Below are 20,578 nucleotides of genomic sequence, written 5' to 3' on the forward strand. Positions count from 1 at the left end.
ATCCTCGATAATGTAGGTGGAGCGAGAACACATCCACATATTTCATCCGTTCTCAGCTAGATACATACTTTGTTAATGCTAATGCTGTCGGACTCTGACGTTGAACACCCTGAGAATCATCGCTCGAACATGCGTTTCACCCCCCCGGCCGACGACCAAATATTCGGATATTCGTCATTAATTGAACCTGAATGTCCGGAGCCCAGAAATTGCTATTTGGACCAACCCTACTGTTTATCAAGCTCACCAAAGCAAATCATTATGTGGCTTTGGGTTTCAGAATTTAAAAAGAAACAAGGAAACAAAAAAATCAACCAGTTCAGTGTTTCCTCGAGGGCAGGCTCTCCGGGGAGTCGTGATGTGTAAACAAATGATACTTTACTGCACATTTTACTTATACAACCTATTTATTGAATGGCCAGTTGAAAATGGCTTTTTAAAGGCTGAATGTTAAAAAAAAATTGAACAGGCTCATTTGAAAATGCAGTCAGCAGTTACATCATAGTATGTAGATATTAGCTTAATGCTATCAATAGTTTACTCATGTAAGCGACACTGAGTTGGCACTGGGCCCAATTAACTGAAGCTACCGATGTGTTACGTAATGTTAGCTGGCCATCAATATTTTGTGAATGTCTATTTAACTTGTAAAATATATATTAAGAGTTATCTTTGGTTATAACTTTTCTCCGGTAAGTCGCTGCCCTATTTTCCAAGACGACACTCCTCTGACTCTCTGACCTGGTGCCTGGTGCTTGACGTCATGTCACTTTCAAGGCCACGCTCTCGCGAGTAATTAACATCGTATTAACCCGACGTATCAAATAGTAGAAACTGCTCAAGATAGTTGTCTGTAGTTTACCTTAGTACTCGCGAGTACCCGACACAGTGCAGAACTCTGCTGTGAAAGCGGTGTATTTCATATGGGTGTATTTGCGACAATAACAAAAAATAAATAAAAAATTTGAAGGAGCAGCTGTAGAGGAAACACTGCAGTGAATTGTTACAACAGGAAAAAATGGCTTTAATCTGCATGCATATTAAGCAAGGGGCAGCGAACAATAGTGGAAACTCAGAATTAGGCTTTACAGGGTTAAATTTTTGCTGGGTGGAACTCTTCCTGGAGAGCCAACAGCAGGTGTCCACTTACGGCACTTTCCTGCCTCCTGATTAGCATTTAGAGCAACGAGTGTAACTAGTGGGCAATTTGGGTTTCACTAGTTCTACTAGTAAGCATTTGGGCATCACTAGTTAACTAGTTGATTCAAAAGACCCTTTAACTAGTGAGCACTTTGGGATTCACTAGTTCAACTAGTGTCTGATATCAAGGATATGGAATAAATGCTCAAAGGGCTTTCCATACACTTCATGAATGGATGAACCACTGACAGTGCAGATGGGGGGGTCTGCTGCCACCTGGTGGATGATCAGAGCAGTTACGTATTCTCTCACAATTTATCTTTACAGGCTTAGATAGACAGAAGGGAATTGGAGTTGGACCTGTAAATGAACTCTAATCCATTTAAGCTCCTAAGGATAGTTTATCTTCTTTGTGCAGGTGCTTTATGTTCCCAGACACTGGTGGCACTATGTGGAGTCGGTGGATCCCCTCACTGTCAGCATCAACTCCTGGATTGAGCTGGTAAGCTGCGCTATCATGTCTCGTTTTCACACTTAAGCTCATCGGCTCAGAACCTAAACCAATGTTGCATATGTTCCATACAAAATGTGGCTTTTAAGTGGAGGCGATATGTTGCTGCCCTGAAGAACTGCTGCTCAGGTTGATCCTGCCACTGTTTAGTGCTCCCAGATTAAGACCCCTCTCATTTTTGAGTAATGAACAGGCTTGGCAATAACAGATCCTCTGTCATTTTGATAAGTGTGTGTGCTCAACGAGGAGTGTGTGCCGCATGAAAAAAAGCTCCCTGCGGCCAGACAAATGTTTATTCAAAGAGTGGGTCTCTCTTCAGTTCTCCCTGCAAGGTCGCAGATACAACAAACTGTTTGTGCAGCACACCCAGAGGCTGTGTGCTCATGACTGACTGTAACTATCTTGATATTCAGTATTCATTATAGTGATGCTTACTTGACTGCCTGTTCCTGCACAGGAGATGGATGACATGGCAAGAATTAGCGAAGCTGTGGCCAAGACGGTTGTCTTCGCAATTAAAAGTGCTCGGAGTGATGACAACAGTGACAAGTGGCTTAACCCCACAGAGGTAGGAAATAATTATTCTCTGACATTAATTACTCTGTCAGACCAAAGGCTCTCTTCTGACTCCTGCTTCTGGCTCGTATAGGCACCCTGTAGGTGTTTTACTCTGAACAACTGCAAAAAAACACTTAAGTTCTAGCAGTTTTAAAGAAAATATTACAGATCTGCAGCAGAATTTACCAGCATGTCCCTCCTTTGCCCATTCTCCACCAGATTTCATGCAATTCAGCTGTATAGTTTTTGCATAATCACGCTAACAAACACAAAAACAGCACATTGATTGCATATTGTTTTGTACTTGCACGTTAATCTTTCATATATTCTTTCTGTATTCTTTTCCTTACCCATCTTGTATCTAACATGCATGAGCTACTGGATACCTTGAATTTCCTCAAGGAGATGAACAAAGTATCTATCTATCTGAAAGCATACCTGTGTCTCAACTTTACCACTTTCTGGAGGAAAAATACAACTTTCTTTAGAAAAGATTAACACGTTCCTGTTACTTTTTCACACAGATAAACCCCAGGAAGTGCTGTGTGTCAAAGGGCAAAACTGGAACACAGCTTTGGTCATTCCTCATGTCAAGCCCCCTTCATCTAATAGTGGTTTAAACTATAGTTGAGTCATGATTTACCATTTGTATATACAGTTGTGCTCATAAGTTTACATACCCTGGCAGAACTTATGATTTCTTGGTCATTTTTCAGAGAATATGAATGATAACACAAAAACTTTTCTTTCACGCATGGTAAGTGGTTGGGTGAAGCCATTTATTATCAAGCAACTGTATTTACTCTTTTTAAATCATATTGACAACAGAAACTACTCAAATGACCCTGATCAAAAGTTTACATACCCCAGTTCTTAATACCGTGTATTCCCCCCTTTAACATCAATGACAACTTGAAGTCTTTTGTGGTAGTTGTAGATGAGGGTCTTTATTTTGTCAGATGGTAAAGCTGCCCATTCTTCTTGGCAAAAAGCCTCCAGCTCCTGTAAATTCTTGGGCTGCCTTACATGAACTGCACGTTTGAGATCTCCCCCGAGTGGCTCAGTGATATTGAGGTCAGGAGACTGAGGCCTTGTCCACACATAGCAGGGTTTTTGTAAAACCGAATATCCTGTCCCCTCCGTCTAGAAAAAACTTACGTACACACCACCTCGTTTTCAGAAAAAAACTTCATCCACACCTTACATACGCATAAGTGCGTTTTTAAGCACATTCATAAGCATGCGAGACCTTTAGGTGGCAGTAGTTCCCCAAATCCTAGCAAGGTGGTGGAGAATAACCGTCCTTAATGTCATCCTTCGCCTGTGTTGTTGAATGTGGAGCAGTATCTGGGCTTGTAAAAACAAGCAAGTAAAAAGCGCCTGTACAAGAAACAGCGCCCAAAACCTTGTGAGAGCATCCATACTGTTACCGAATGCATATGTGACGTAAGAACATATTTTGTCGCAGGTGGTGACATTTCAAAACGCAAAACCCCGGTTACTGATGTCCACATGCAGACGCATAAAACGGAGAATTCGCAAATCTTCACTTTGGTCGGAGTTTTTAAAAAGAATCATTTTTGATGACGTAAATCTGCGTTTTCATGTGGATGATAGGCCGAATCGTAGAAAAATATCTTCGTTTTGTGAGATACCCGGCTACGTGTGGACAAGGCCTGAGATGGCCACTCCAGAACCTTTACTTTATTCTGTTGTAGCCACTGACAGGTAGACTTGGCCTTGTGCTTTGGATCGTTGTCATGTTGGAACGTCCAAGTATGTCCCATGTCCCCAGCTTCTGGACTGATGAGTGCAAGTTTTCCTTCAGTATTTTCTGATAACATGCTGCATTCATCTTGCCATCAATTTTTACCAAGTTTCCTGTGCCTCTGTAGCTCACACATCCCCAGAACATCAGCGATCCACTTCTGTGTTTCACAGTAGGGATTGTGTACTTCTCATTATAGGCCTTGTTTACTCCTCTCCAAATGTAGCGTTTATGGTTGTGGCCAAAAAGTTCAATTTTGGTCTCATCACTCCAAATGACTTTGTTACAGAAGTTTTGAGGCTTGTCTCTGTGCTGTTTGGCATATTGTAAGCAGGATGCTTTGTGGCATTTGCGTAGTAACGGCTTTCTTCTGGCGACTCGACCATGGAGCCCATTTTTGTTCAAGTGCCTCCTTATTGTGCATCTTGAAATGGCCACACCAGTTTTTTTCAGAGACTCCTGTATTTCAGCTGAAGTTATTTGTGGGTTTTTCTTTGCATCCCGAGCAATTTTTCTGGCAGCTGTCGCTGAAATTTTTGTTGGTCTACCTGACCGTGGTTTGGTTTCAACAGAACCCCTCAGTTTCCACTTCTTAATTAATGTTTGAACACTGCTAATAGGCATTTTCAGATCCTTGGATATCTTTTTATATCCCTTTCCTGTTTTATACAGCTCAATTACCTTTTCCTGCAGATTCTTTGACAATTCTTTTGCTTTCCCCATGATTTAGAAGCCAGAAACGTCAGTGCAGCACTGGATGAAAGATGAAGGGCCTGTCAAGAGCCCAGAAACTCACTAACCTTTTATACACACACACTGATTACAAGCAAATAGATCACAGGTGAGGATGGTTACCTTTAGTAGCCATTCAAACCCATTTGTGTCAACTTGTGTGCCTGTTATCAGGCCAAACCTCCAGGGTATGTAAACTTTTGATCAGTGCCATTTGGGTACTTTCTATTGTCATTATAATTTAAAAAGAATAAACACAGTTGTTTGATAATAAAAAAAACTATAGCACAACACTAACCATGAGTGAAAGAAAGGTTTTTGTGTTATCATTCATATTCTCTGAAAAATGGCCAAGAAATCATAAATTCTGCCAGGGTATATAAACTTATGAGCACAACTGTATGTTAAGCTAAGCTAATTAACTGCTAACTGTAGCTTTACATTTATTATGACACACGAGAGCAACTTTCTTGTTTAACCCACCCAGTCAACTACAAAATGTTGTAAAGCTATTTTATATTTTGACTTTCTGGAATTGATTTGAACCATATTGCAATGACTTTTTAGCATTCAATTAAAAAAAAGTGTCTTTATAGTATGATGCTCTTGTTGCTGGTGATCAGTTTTACACTACTTTTCTGTTGCAAGCTACATAGTGTAAAATAATTCACTCTCTATAATGGCATTTGCCCTCCTATAGTGGAATATACAATAAATAGTAAATGATTCTGAACACACAAGAAGAAGAAGTTTTTTTTTTTTTTTTTTTTTTTTTTTTTTTTATGGAAACACTGACCTCTTTAACTGAGCCTCAAAGTGTTATCTGTCCAGGTACAAGAAGTCTCCCATTGTGCAGTATTATTAGTGTAAAGTACAACTGAACTAACTTTTGTGCTTGAATTTATTCAGATCTCCACAAGCCTGATGCAACTCCAGTTTGCCTTTGATAGTTTACTAACATTTCCTCCCACGCTGTTTTTCAGCTCTTACAGCCAGGAAGCTTCTAACACTTACAAAGTGTATTTATCCCACCTACAAGAGATCATTTACTGTGTGCTGAGATGTAGTATAGAAACACAGATGGTAGAGAGAGACTAAAGCCCCTGGGATGCTTCCTGTAAATACAAATAGAGGAGAAGCACTGAACTTAAAACCCACTCGTGGTGCTTTCTAAGTGTGTTAGAAGCAGTTTACAGGCTACACTGAAGGTAATAGGCCATCTTTGAATCAGGCAAATCTGAATGATATGAGTCATTTGTTAGCCTGTGATTCTTCCAAGACAGCAATATGAGGTTTCTAAAGGGTTTCTTTTATTATATATTGTCTTATCTTTTGTGCATGTAAACTTTAATAACAGCATTAATAAAATGAATAAAATCTAACTGGTAAGTACAGAGGTTTCTGCAGACATTTTAACAATCAACTGCTGATGCAAGACATGCCTTTTCTAATGATGTACCAATCATTCAACATTTATTTGACTATAGCTTGCAAATAGCTTAAAGGCATTTTTTCTTTTGTTATAGAAAAATGAGAAAATCAATGCATGTGTGTCAGGGTATATTGCTCTTTTTAATAACTTAAAGCTCACAACACAGAACAAAGTGGTTTCTAGTACATTTGGTTGTTAAGCAGTTAGTTTCAAATATCGCTGAAAACATGTATTGATATTTTTTTGTTTGTTTCCTCTTAAAATCTCAAAGGCTTTCAATGCTGTGTAACTCTCAGTAGCTATCTCAACTTCTCTCTTGTGTTTTTGCAGGAAGGAAAAGCATCCCATGATGAGAACATGCAGTATGTGAACCTAGCGGTGAGAGCTTGTGCTCAAAGACAGCAGACTCAGAACCCGAGAGACACCTGCCCAGTCAAGCGGGACTCGAGTGGACAAATCAAGAAGAACCGAGACTGTGTTAGAAATCGTGCACCATTCAGTGTTCCCTTTGGACCACATCTCATCGCTGTATGCTCTCAGCAAGAACTGAGTTTGACCCAGAAACATCTAGATGTCAGCTCTTCCAGGAACTGCACCGCTGGCTCAGATGCTGAATCGAGAAGCACTTCTGAATCGATTGTGAAACCCCACGATGGAAAACATGAATGTAGCTCTGGTTTAACTCAAAGTGGACCATGTGACTGTGCAGGAGGGACATCAGAGCACTCTTCAGAGGATTATAAGGAGTTTAAACATACAACAATAACCACTAATGACCTATTAGGCTGCCTGGTGCATCCTGATATCGTCACTCGTGTCACCAAGCTTTTATTGGAAAGACATATGGGAAGTCACAGGAATACTATGCCACTCTAACTTTAATACGCACCTGAGGAAGACAATAAGTCTCGCTGAAGTTTGCAGTGATTTAGAGATGTGAGCAAGACTAAAAAAAAAAAAAAAAAAAAAAAAAAAAGAATCTCTGGCTGCAGAAATACATCCTCTAAGCTACCGGTAGTGTTGTGATGTCAGTTATTCTTCTCTCATTTGTCAGTTTCTCCGGGCCTTTCCCCTGGATGCAAGAAGTCACACCTAAAGCAAATCGTAATCGCCATCGAGTGGCTCTAACATTTCCTTGTTTTGTTTACCTGCACATGCTAATCCTGTTTGGTTCCCCCAGAGTAGGAAAAATGACCACTTAAATCAATTTAGTATGCTAATAAGCCAAATAATTCACAATAATATTGCAGGGATGCAAACATTTGTTTTCAGCGTAATGTTTCTCTGTCAGTCGGTAATGGGAGTTGTCACTGAGCAGCCACAGAGGGCTGATCGTAATGGTTTTGTGATTGATGGAACCTGCGTTAGGAGCAATGAATGAAATGGGACTGTTTGAACAGTCTGCTGCCACAGGTCACTCATCTCAGAGGAGACAAAGGACGGGTGTGCAGCTACAGGCAGGGGGATAATAAATGTAATATTTTCACAGATTTCTTTTCTAAACTTAATTTCTTGTATTTGTTTTCGACGACTTAGATGACATTTTACACATCTGAGCATAGATGATCACAGATATAAAATATTGTGGCACAAAAATGTTCCCGGTCGTGATTAAAGGGGGGGAAAAAATGCAAAAAATTTTGACATCACAGTCAAGAGTTTATTTACAGAATTTCATAGGGAGGAGCATCATTTACTTTTTTCCTGAATAAACACTATAAAAATATGCACGGTTTTGCATGTTTGAACACATAAAGAACAAATCACATACACAACAGGCCTTTTTCACACTAGACATTTTGATTTTTCACAGTAGGAAAAGCACACAAGTTACTACTGACATTAAGAGAAGTTGTTTTAATGACAGTGAGCCAACATGTACAACCCCTGGAACCTGAACCTGAAGCAGCTTAATGGATTTCAGCTTGTAATTTTCTTACCAGGATATCTCAGAATGTTTTCCATAAAAAAGGCAAGAATCAAGTATACAAAATAAAGCTGGTTGTCTCTATATGGTAAACTTTCCCTGGTCTTCATATGTTGTACTGTATAATAGTATAGGTGCAGATAGGTACTGGTTTCCTTGGTAATATATTCAAGACATCAGACATTTGGTAACAATGAGCTTTGATTTCTGAAAGTCAAACCCAGCTATTGTGCTTTAATATCATTCTTAAAGGCACAGTGTAAACTGAATCATTTCTCCCATGTGTTCTGTCACAGATGATGTAGGATATGATTATTATGTAAGCAGCATTAAAAATACAACACTCTAACATTGAGTTAATATGCAACAAATATATGCAAAATATAATCTTTTAATTTACTAAAATAACACTATTGATCATGGTGTGAGAAATATTTTTTTTTGTCTCAAACACTTTAATGTGCTGAGTCTCATTCAGATAATTCAGCTGTATAGTTATAACTTGGAAATGACTGGAGTGTTAAACAGGCTTCACAGAATACATTAAAGGTAATGTCAGTGGTTCTAATCAAAGATACTTTTTGGCCAAATTCAGTGAATATCTCCTCATTGTCTGCTGGCTGTCTGTTCTTTGTGTGAGCTGAATGCTGAATAAAAAAATCTGGTATTCGCGCACAGCTCTGGCTCTGTAAATGGGAAACAAAGTGGCTTGTGTGGCTCCACAAAACACTATTCTAGTGTGTTCTGAGTACATTCATCACTAATCACATGGTGACTGTAGGTATAAACCTGCTATTTCTGCCTTTCATTTCATGTCTCTTTCATCGCCTGCTATCTGCATGACCCTATCTTTAATCAAGAACATGTTCTTTTAGGTTGAGAGCGTTATTTTTTTAATTTTAAAGGCAGATATTGTGTGGTTTCCCTCCAAACCTTGCACTATTTCTTAAATAACCTTTGCTCACATAGAAATCTGCTGTGTTGCTGCTCAATCTGCTGATTTTCTTGCACTTATATGATCATATACTGTTGCTGAATAGTTGTTCTGTGCTTCTGCTCTCAAGTTTGTGCTCTTACACTCGAATTTATGTGAAACAACCTTTGTAAAAAGTCCTCAACAAATAAAATGCCAGGTATGACGCTGACTAAAGACATTCTCCTCTTTGCAGGTACGTTTACTTCAAACTTGAGCGAGAACACAGGGTTTTGAGAGAAGGCATTACAAAATCTGAACATAAAATGAAGAAGTAATCGACTCAAACTCAAAAAACACACTCTCAAGTAAAGATAGGAAAGTACACACATGGACAAAATTGTTGGTACAACTCACAATGGTCACAGAAATAATTTGAATCTGACTAAAGTAATAATAAATTAAAATTCTATGAAAATTAACCAATGAAAATCAGACATTGCTTTTGAACTGTGGTTCAACAGAATTACTTTAAAAAATAAACTCATGAAACAGGCCCGGACAAAAATGATGGTACCCCTAGAAAAGACTGAAAATAATGTGACCATAGGGACATGTTCAATCAAGATGTGTCCTCTAATTTGCATCACAGGTGTCTACAAACTTGTAATCAGTCAGTTGGCATATTTCTAGGGTTACAAGTAGTCACTGTGCTGTTTGGTGACGTGTACCACACTAAACATGGACCAGAGGAAGTGAAGGAGAGAGTTGTCTCAGGAGATTAGAAAGAAAGTTATAGACAAGCATGTTAAAGGTAAAGGCTATAAGACCATCTCCAAGCAGCTTGATGTTCCTGTGACTACAGTTGCATATATTATTCAGAAATTTAAGATCCATGGGACTGTAGCCAACCTCCCTGGACGTGGCCGCAGGAGGAAAATTGATGACAAATCAAAGAGACCGACAATACGAATGGCAACAAAAGAGCCCAGAACAACCTCTAAAGACATTAAAGGTGAACTCCAAGGTCAAGGTACATCAGTGTCAGATCAGACTCTCCGTCATTGTTTGAGCCAAAGTGGACTTCATGGGAGACGACCAAGGAGGACACCATTGTTGAAAAGAAATCATAAAAAAGCCAGACTGGAATTTGCCAAACTACATGTTGACAAGCCACAAAGCTTCTGGGAGAATGTCGTATGGACAGACCAGACAAAATTGGAACTTTTTGGGAAGGCACATCAGCTCTATGTTCACCAATATAAAAATGAAGCATATCAAGAAAACAACACTGTCCCTACTGTGAAACATGGAGGAGGCTCCTTTATGTTCTGGGGCTGCTTTGCTGCATCTGGCACAGGGTGTCTTGAATCTGTGCAGGGTACAATGAAATCTCATGACTATCAAGGTATTCTAGAGAGGAATGTGCTGCCCAGCGTCAGAAAGCTTGGTCTCAGTTGCAGGTCATGGGTCTTGCAACAGGATAATGACCCAGAACACACAGCTAAAAACACCCAAGAATGGCTAAGAGGAAAACACTGGACTATTCTGAAGTGGCCTTCAATGAGCCCTGATCTAAATCCTATTGACCATCTGTGGAAGGAGCTGAAACATGCCATCTGGAGAAGGCACCCTTCAAATCTGAAACAACTGGAGCAGTCTGCTCATGAGGAGTGAACCAGAATACCTGCTGAGAGGTGCAGAAGTATCATTGACAATTACAGAAATCATTTGATTGCAGTGATTGCCTCAAAAGGTTGTGCAACAAAATATTAAGTTAAGGGTACCATCATTTTTGTCCAGGCCTGTTTCATGAGTTTATTTTTAAAAATAATTCTGTTAAACCACGGTTCAAAAGCAACGTCTGATTTTCATTGGTTAATTTTTATAGAATGTTTATTTTTTATTACTTTTGTCAGATTTAAATTATTTCTGTGACCATTGTGGGTTTTTCTTTCATTAACGGAGGGGTACCAACAATTTCGTCCACGTGTGTAAGTTCATAGTTACTATTATCAAAATCTACTAAGTTACAGATAACAACAACAACCACAACCTCTGAGAAACAACCTACATGCTGAAAATGGCAACCTCTGATCACATGAATTGTGCAATATGGCAGACCTGCTTGGTTCTTTCTAGAAATTATCAATTTTAATGACAATTCCCTCCTCTCCATGTGCAAATGTTCCACCAACACAAGTTCCTCTTCATCTAATTTGACATAGTTTCTGCATCTTGGGCTTGGTTCTGCCAAACAAAACTGCCATCCAGGGGTTAACTGATTATCAGTTTGGCCAACTATTAGATCAAATAAAAGTTAAAGTCTTCTGTTAAGTAAACATATGGAAAACAATAATAGCATAACAATAGTGCATTTCAATAAAGTTTAGATTTATGTTGGAGTGTTATTTTAAATTTTTATACCAAGATTACATTTTTTTCTACAAATTCATATCCATTTCCAATTTTGATTATCAGTCTTCTTGATTATAAATAACTGATAGTTTAGATACTATTGTGAGTAGTTGTACTGATAATGAGGTGCAGTCAGACCATTCTCCACCACTGTGTAGAATGACTATGCAAGACTGTTCACAGGTTTTCTATTGAAACATGCTAACTAGCTAAAAAAAAATCTGTTTCCACAATCGCTGACTCCATCTGTAAATGTCACAAATACTGGACTTAAAAACCACAAGAAATGTCCAACGATCATATTTTAGTGCTGCATTTTCACAAAAATTATACCTTAAAAACCATAAAACTTCCAAGAAGGCAAGAAATTACAGTCTGGTGCCCTTCCCTGTTTTTTTCAGTGGTACGTCGTTATTTTTCTTCTTCATGTTCTCGTTGTTGTCTCCCTCCTTCCCTGAATTTTCCAGGTAAAACTTCTCCAGCTGCTCAGGGTTGACATAGGTGTAGAAGCAGGTCATGATGGAGAAGATGATGCAGACGCCCAGCAACAGGCTGGCAAACAGCAAGAACTCTTTCCACTGAGGTAACAAACACAGGTTAGTGTTTATATTTATATATATATATATGTATGTATGTATGTATGTATGTATGTATGTATGTATGTATGTATGATATATATGTATATATATATATATATATATATATATATATATATATATATATATATATATATATATATATATATATATATATATATATATATATAGTGGGGATCGAAAGTTTGGGCACCCCAGGTAAAAACTTGTATTAATGTGCATGTCAAAAAAAGTTAGATTTTATTTCCATCATTTACACTTTCAAAATAACAGAAAACACAATAATGGCGTCTGCAAAAGTTTGGGCACCCTGCAGAGTTAATACCTTATATTGCCCCCTTTGGCAAGTATCACAGCTTGTAAATGCTTTTTGTAGCCAGCTAAGAGTCTTTCAATTCTTGTTTGAGGTATCTTCGCCCATTCTTCCTTACAAAAGTCTTCCAGTTCTTTGAGATTTCTGGGCTGTCTGTCACGCACTGCACTTTTAAGGTCTATCCATAGATTTTCGATGATGTTGAGGTCAGGAGATTGTGAAGACCATGGCAAAACCTTCAGTTTACGCCTCTTGATGTAATCCACCGTGGATTTTGAGGTGTGTTTAGGATCATTATCCATTTATAGAAGCCATTCTCTCTTTAACTTCGGCTTTTTCACAGATGGCATCAAGTTAGCATCCAAAATTTGCTGAAATTTTATTGAATCCATTTTCCCTTCTACTCGTGAAATGTTCCCTGTGCCACTGGCTGCAATACAACCCCAAAGCATGATTGATCCACCCCCATGCTTAACAGTTGGACAGAGGTTCTTTTCATTAAATTCTGTGCCCTTTCTTCTCCAAACGTACCTTTGCTCATTGCGGCCAAAAAGTTCTATTTTAACCTCATCGGTCCACAGAACTTGTTTCCAAAATGCATCAGGCTTGTCTATATGTTCATTTGCAAACTTCAAATGCTGATTTTTGTGGTGAGGACACAGAAGAGGTTTTCTTCTGGTGACTCTTCCATGAAGACCATATTTGTACAAGTATCTCTTTATGGTGGAATAGTGTACCACAACTCCAGCGTCTGCCAGATCTTTCTGGAGGGATTGTGCAGTCAAACGTGGGTTTTGACTTGCTTTTCTCACAATCCTCCGAGCTGTTCTGTCTGATATTTTTCTTGGTCTTCCAGATCTTGCTTTAACTTCCACTGTTCCTGATGACTGCCATTTCTTAATTACATTCCGAACAGAGGATATTGGCATCTGAAAACGCTTTGCTATCTTCTTATAGCCTTCTCCTGCTTTGTGAGCGTCAACTATTTTCAATTTCAGTGTTCTAGACAACTGCTTGGAAGAACCCATGGTGCTGATTGTTGGGGTAAGGTCAGATGAATCTGGGCATTTAAAACCTTTGAGATTGACATCACCTGGTCTTTCCAGATGATGATTGTGAACAATCCATGACACTGTCAGGTCTCAGCTTTCCAAAGGGGGCGGTGCATGCTATAAACTCTGCAGGGTGCCCAAACTTTTGCAGACGCCATGATTGTGTTTTCTGTTATTTTGAAAGTGTAAATGATGGAAATAAAATCTAACTTTTTTTGACATGTTATAAGAATGTCTCATCTGTAATTTGATGCCTTTTGGAGATGTTTCCATCTTTCCTTGGCTTCTTTATGCACATTAATACAAATTTATATCTGGGGTGCCCAAACTTTCGATCCCCACTGTATATGAACCGTTGTGAGTGAAAAGGTAATTTAATGCAGAGGTTTAATACACCCTATAGAAAGATTACAACGCATGCAATGTTTATATTATGAAATATTTTAGCTGTAGATATAAGTTTTATTGACGACAGTAATAAAAAGGAATTTATAGGAATGATAGAGAGTGAGTTCACCCACCCATATTACTCATTTAAAATCAGTGGCAGCCATGCAGGTAGTTTGGATTTTATGTTGCTTTTGCAGTTTCTGCCTCATATCAAATACAGTTGAGGTCATTGGGATTTTATTTGTGGGTCTCAGCACTGGAGCTTGCCTTTTTAATAATTTTGTGTCTAACTACAGGGGCAATTTACAGAGCAATAAAATAAATAGATCCAGAAAAAAGGCAACTGTGAATACATGAAGTGAAGCTAATCTTCACTGTACTGGAGGCATGGAAAAAACAGATGATCTTGCCAAATAAAAAGTAAACTATCTGCATGACTGAACACCACTAGAGGAAAATGAGAAACTGTCTTTTGTAATTCAAGGGATGCAACAGACCCAAGGTAGGCATTTCTGATATTAAGATATAATTCAGCTTTACAGCTACTCCATTCAAACAGTTTTGACTGTGTTATCAGTATGTATACTCTTTTCCCTTACAGTATATGGGAGATTTAAATGTCTCATGAACTCCTACCTGTTCTAGTCCCGCTCCTTCTGCCACAATCAGCACTATGACGTTCCCAAATGCGACCGTGAGCAGCCAGCCAGCCTGCAGGACCGACTTCATGTTGGCTGGAGCCTGAAGGGACCAGAGGTGCAGCATTTGTCAAATAAAGAGACAACAAGCAGCCCAAGGCTCGTTCAAATATTTAAAGGTCTCATGAAATGGGATCATTACTTCCTAAATGTGAAGGAAAGCATTTCTTTTTGTTGAAAACAGTAATAGACTGTAGTTCATACAGTCTTAAGGGTAGAGCTATACTTTTGCCATATCTAACAAGGAGGCAGAGCCTTGGCGGACTTAAGTGATGATCAGCATTGGTTTGTCTGTTCGTCTGTCTCTCTGTTAGCAACATTACTCAAAACCAGACTAATGGATTTGGATGAAATTTTCACGGAAGGTCACAAGGAAAAGTGATAAGATTTTGGCAGTGATGCAGATTTATAGTCTGGATCCACGGATTTGTTAAAGATTTCTGTATCGTTGTGAGATAACGGCACGGCATCACTGTAACTATGACTACAAGTGAACAGTACATCAGCTGCCTGCATCAATTCCATCAATTCACACGGCCCGCTACATATTTCGGTCAGCCAACGGAAATGATACAAGGAATGAGCAGCCTTGGCGGAGTACTGCACTCTCTGAGTGCTTTTCTAGTTCTGAATGAATTCATGCCATAGGTTCTATGTCATTCTGTAGTTTAATAGATGGAGCTGTGCTCAATTAAACTTAATTCTTGTTTAGAGTATCACAGTATGCACAGAGACAAAATACATTTTGAAGCAGACTAACAAATTTTGGGGAGTTTTAGACATGGTCTGTTCAAGTGGATTAACTGCAGTTCCTTGAATGGCCACTTGAGTCAGTCCGGATTAACCCCTGTCTTTAAATACTCAACTTTACTGCAGCAAGCTACAAACTTTTTCTTTCATACCCACAGGTAGTGAGTGTTTAATACTCAAACCAAACATTTACGTTGGAGCATTAAGAATACAGAGAATACAGGATGTGAGCCTAATAGATGCTGTGTAGCGACACAAACCTGTGAGTAGGAGAATTCCAGGCCCGTGATGGAGAACATGACCTCTCCAGCCGTGATGAGGGCGTACTGAGGAATCTGCCAGGCGATGTGCACGTTGTTCGCTTTCACATCCTCCGTTTTGTGAGCCACGATTTTACCCGATTCCTGACAAGGTACACAGAGTCATGTTGTACAACTGGTAGAATCTGTGATCAAGAAAATAAATGTTAAAGAAAGCATCCTGACCTCCTTGAGTATGATGGTGTAGATAGCGCCAAAGTCCAGCAAGCCCAGATCAAGTCTATAGCACTCGCCTGACTTTAAGCAGCACGTGACGTCTGAGTATCTACCCCGAGGAAGGAGATACATAAAAGACAGATGAATTACAAGGAAACAAAACAAAAAAGAAACACATGATTTGACTAGCTGAGTATGCCTTGAGAATAAGAGTTAAGAATTTCTTTGACACCCACTTTAAGTCTTTAATTGAGGCTACATTGACCACGATGTCAGTGGGGCTGTGAAGGTGAACCCAGAACTTTCTGTCTCAGCAGTGACAAAACTTGATCCAAAGTCAGACTTCATATGCAAATCACCAAAAACCCAACCTTAGAACATTTACCAGTCCTATAATTTACCAAAATTTAATTTAGAAATAAAAGTACAGTAATAATAAAATAAAGTAATATATCTACTTAGTCAAACCTAAAATATAGCAAACATTTGTCCCACATTGGTCTGGAGCTGTAATTGTTAACTTACACCAATTAGCCACATTAAAACCACTGATATGTCAAGTAACTAGCCTTATCACAATGCAGTGCTCTGCTGGGAACCCTTGGGTCCTGTCTTTCATGTGGATGTTGTTTTGACTTGTAGATTGTATATAAAGATGGACACACTACCCGTGACATCAACCATAGTTCCCTAAGTTCAGTATGTTGGCACTGCTCATTGGCATTTACCTTTTTTGTATTTTTTGCTTTTTTGATTGACTACCCAACTCCTTTGTCTTTGTTTATTCCAAAAATGAGCAAAGCGTTAGTAGAGCTGAGCCATGGACTGTCCTGTGACGGCACTCACTTGTCACTTAAAGCAGCCACACCCTTAATTATGCATAATTTTAACCATGATTACAATTTAAATACATGATTTATACAAAAATTCACCCCCTTTACACTTCTCAGAAATGGAGAAATTAGCTATACAGAACAAAACAGTTTTTTGTACCAGGCTGTAAACATGTTTATTTCATCAGTAAAGTTAGGGACCTATGGGGATTGACTTGCTTTTAGAGGAAGCCTCGAGTGGCCATTCGAGGAATGGCAGTTTGTGGCACTTCGTCATTAGCTTCATTTGGATTTATCCACCTAAACATTGTTGCAAACCAAGACTCCCCAACATCAGCAGCCTAACCAACCAGGACGTTTAGGGACTGCTTGAGGAACACGATAAAGAACACAACCTGACCATCAAACTCCCGAGAATTAAATTCATCCAAGCATCCATTAGATCAATCTCAGTATGAGCCCAATCCATGGATTTCCGAGGCTCTGCTGCCAACATCCCAGTGCCAGACACCCCAGGACCTCAACAGACCACTCTTGTCCATGGCCCAACTGGTTAGAGCTTTTTTGGTGATCCAAGTGGGATCTTCTTATCAGGTAGATGGTTTTAATGTTGTGGCTGATCAGTGTTTTTTTGGTATTTTGCATTTTTTGTTCAGACCCAAACATCCCCCCCAGTCTACTCACACTCCCTGACTGACAGTCTGGTTTGGAGACACACTGTACTCAGAGGACACGTTGAAAAGCACAGTTCCAACTGTTATGTTTAAGTCCTCCGGCAGTGTGTTGAGGAACCTGTACAATCGAAACCAAGCGATCTCATGAGCAAATCTAATGCATTAGTTAAGCTAGTTAAGTTACATTTTAATGCCGTAGAGGACGAATTAGCTTAAAATGTTGTACAGTTTAAGTATAAAAGCCAAGTTATAGCACATTTTACCTCACTAAAGGATTCCCGTCTTCGTTTTTCATTATGTAGTCTTCTACCTGAGTGATTAAAAAACAGCCATGTCAAGGAAGTTTCTGTCATTAACATTCATTTCTGTTGTCTTCAAATTCCTATGTTGTATCCTTTCAAATTATTGGAAATATTTAGGCTCTACAATCTTGTAAAAGTTTCTCCAAAGCTGAGCGATCCCCAAGAGTGCATGATATTTTGTAGAAGGCCTCGAAAAGCTACTCATTCAGCTTTTTGTTGTGAGTGATTTGCTCCAGATTGACACAACATAATCTGACAAAAATTTCAACATTTGTGTTTTTGTCTGTTCTTTACAAACTGGTTTCAAGTGGGTTGGTAATTCATTCAGTTTTTAGTCTGACTACAGCAGGTAATTTCACTTACTTGCACTACTATATCTTTGAAATTATGTGATGTAGTCTGGTTAGAAGTGAGCTGGTGTATATTTAGCTCTCCATGTCACATGGTTCATTGACTCTGCTCTTGATGTAAACATTCCAGATTGGACACATCTTTATTTTGTATCCCTGATCTTGTTGTTAACCCGTTCCCTTCCAGTTGAGGTTTAAGGGTTCTGCACCATTAAAAATCAAAATGTGATGACAGTTCTGGAGTGGTTTACTTGTGTTGTTAATCAAATCTTATCAAAACCAAATACAAAAAATATAGAGATAGGTCCAGATCTGTCATCTGGGGATCCAAGACCTCTAAGCCAGTAAGAATAAAGCAGGGTCCCATACATGAGATATGTAACTTGTAGTCTTTTCTCTATTATCTATTTAGTTTTTTATTGTCTCCTCTGCTCAAATCTTTAATTGTTAAAGCATTTAAAGTTTTCTTTTTGTCACATTTTGTCACATAAGAACAAACTAAATATTCTTTCTTGTGTGTCAGAGAAATCACATGCTAAATTACCTGGAAAAATACAACATTTTTATACAAACGCCTGGGATACACATATTTTAAGATATCTTGTAGAGTAAAACAAACTTCTCTTATACTGTAAATGGTACTGTTTCATTTCAATAATCCACGTGTCTAAATTTACACTGTTTTAAAATGTATACATACCATAAAAACAATAAAAACAGCAGTTTAAACTCCTCAGTTAAGATAAATACATATAAATAAAGCGATTTCAATGATGAAAGAAGCAAATTCTTATTAATCTTATTAAGTTGGATCTGAATGCATAAGGATGCTCTTTCACAATTTTTCGAAATATTCACTGCATCTGAAAAAACTGAACACTGATGTTCTGCAACACTCACAAGTTTGCACTGAGTTCCAGCAGGTCCTGGGAATAAGATGAGACTGTAGGCCTCCTCTTCTTCAAACCTCTGGTTGCACTCTGTATCTGCTCCCAGGGAAGTAACTGTAATGTAAGCGTACTTGGCGGGGCCTTCCAGTGGAAATGTCTCATATGTAGGAGAATCCTGATACAGAGAAACCAGACGGTAACATTAGTTTCTGTGTTAGAAATTCTTAAAGAAGGTGGGATCATGTCCATTTATTTGTTGTTTCCTTCCTGGCAATCTGCGGATCAATGTTTGAAGTGCCATAACTTGAGAAATCATATAGCTGGAGTCATGAAATTTTGCAGGCTCGTTGATATGCACAGATGGTCTTCAGTGGTACAACTCTGCTTTGATATAATAATACAAACCAGTTATATGATGGTGCCCCCCCCAAAAAATACCCCCCCCCCCCCCCCCCCCCCCCCCCCCCCCCCCCCCCACCACCACCACCACCACCACCCCCCCACCCCGTGAATGGCACCATTACAAGCTTTGGAAATGTAGAGTATGGTGCGAGTCAGAGGCAACTATATGAGAAAAAACATATTAAAATTACACTTTTTGAATTTATGACCAATATTTGAACATGCATTGAGCAGATATGATGGTGAAACCCCTCCAGTTGTGTAAGAGTTCTGTAATATTGTTTCTGGGCTAAAACAAAAGGTAGCAATAATACATGGTGTACTGGGTTGTACTGCTGAAGACCAGATGTACATATCAGTGAACCTGCAAAATTTCAGGACTCTGGCTACATTATTTCTCAAGCTATGGCACTTCAAACATTGCTGCACAGATTGGTGGAAAGAAAACAAGGCAAAAATCAAGAATTTTTCACTCAAAAACTATTACCTATGAGCCCATATTTTACACATGGTCACCTCAATCAATATTCAACACTTTAAAAACAAATCCGTCAAATTAAAGATGGTCAGGCATGGGGAATTTGGGGAATGGAGGCGGAATGACCCACATAGGAATATGAGTTAAACTGGTCACTGGTGATTTTGTGCTGCCTTACACTGACAGTGAATAGAATAAGAAGTTGTGTCTGGTTACATGGAAGTATGGTATCGGTTCTGGAAACAGGTCGGTGCCGAGGACCTTCACACTGGCATCACCTCCTGCCAGGTTCACAACCTGCAGCAGACTATTCTTTGCAGGTGCAGGATCCACCACAGTTTTCTAGTAGACAGAGAAGGATGTTACTGCACCATAATGAAAAATATCCACTGTATGTGGTACTTTTTTATGATGATGCTAGGAAATGCACATTAATCTCAGCAGAAAAAGGAAGACAACAATTTGTTGGCAGAAAAAGCAATAGGCAAAGTTGCTCAGAAGAATATGCTGTATATATTTTTAGACACTGCATCTGTTGTCAAGAGATAACAGAATAATATTGTTTGGACTCAAGAATTGCCAGAATGATTATAGTATTAATTCCCATTGTGGCACACAAGCTTGTAAACATAACTGCAAGCGACCTGCATGATTTCAAATTTGCATACTGAAGACGGGTCTAATCTCATCTGCCAGCTGCTATATTATGAGGACATCATATGCAAAAACACATTCAGGGGCCTTGTGACAGTTTACATAACACTTTAACTGTAAGTACAGCTGAGCTTGTTCAAGGATGTTGTGGCCAATATTGCCTATTTCCATGACTGGAAGCAGGTTTTCTAGGAGATATGGGAACTCTGGGTTTATTTAAGTGAGATATTTGTGCAGGTATTGTGATGTTATTTGCAGGATGTACATGTAAGCATTTAGTTCAACTAATTATGTGTGTATATTGTTGCACTTTGGGTCAAT

At 38.9% G+C, this 20,578-nt stretch overlaps 2 protein-coding genes across 2 annotated transcripts in view; one reads left to right on the forward strand and one right to left on the reverse strand.

Moving 5' to 3' along the window:
* hspbap1 (hspb associated protein 1) overlaps positions 1-9,207 on the forward strand; it is a 30,929-nt gene extending 21,722 nt beyond the window's left edge. The window contains exons 6-8 of the mRNA XM_023274572.3: positions 1,559-1,642; positions 2,109-2,219; positions 6,472-9,207. Of these exons, the coding sequence (XP_023130340.1) occupies positions 1,559-1,642; positions 2,109-2,219; positions 6,472-7,017 (741 nt within the window). The 3' untranslated portion in view covers positions 7,018-9,207. The remainder of the gene's footprint in view (positions 1-1,558; positions 1,643-2,108; positions 2,220-6,471) is intronic.
* slc15a2 (solute carrier family 15 member 2) overlaps positions 7,788-20,578 on the reverse strand; it is a 41,262-nt gene continuing 28,471 nt past the window's right edge. The window contains exons 16-23 of the mRNA XM_023274568.3: positions 19,820-19,945; positions 18,734-18,898; positions 17,445-17,491; positions 17,192-17,299; positions 15,684-15,783; positions 15,459-15,602; positions 14,387-14,491; positions 7,788-11,977 (exon numbers count right to left, since the gene is read on the reverse strand). Coding sequence (XP_023130336.1) covers positions 11,768-11,977; positions 14,387-14,491; positions 15,459-15,602; positions 15,684-15,783; positions 17,192-17,299; positions 17,445-17,491; positions 18,734-18,898; positions 19,820-19,945 — 1,005 coding nt within the window. The 3' untranslated portion in view covers positions 7,788-11,767. The remainder of the gene's footprint in view (positions 11,978-14,386; positions 14,492-15,458; positions 15,603-15,683; positions 15,784-17,191; positions 17,300-17,444; positions 17,492-18,733; positions 18,899-19,819; positions 19,946-20,578) is intronic.

The sequence above is a fragment of the Amphiprion ocellaris genome, chromosome 11 (assembly GCF_022539595.1).
Source record: "Amphiprion ocellaris isolate individual 3 ecotype Okinawa chromosome 11, ASM2253959v1, whole genome shotgun sequence".
In the NCBI taxonomy this organism is placed as follows: domain Eukaryota; kingdom Metazoa; phylum Chordata; class Actinopteri; family Pomacentridae; genus Amphiprion; species Amphiprion ocellaris.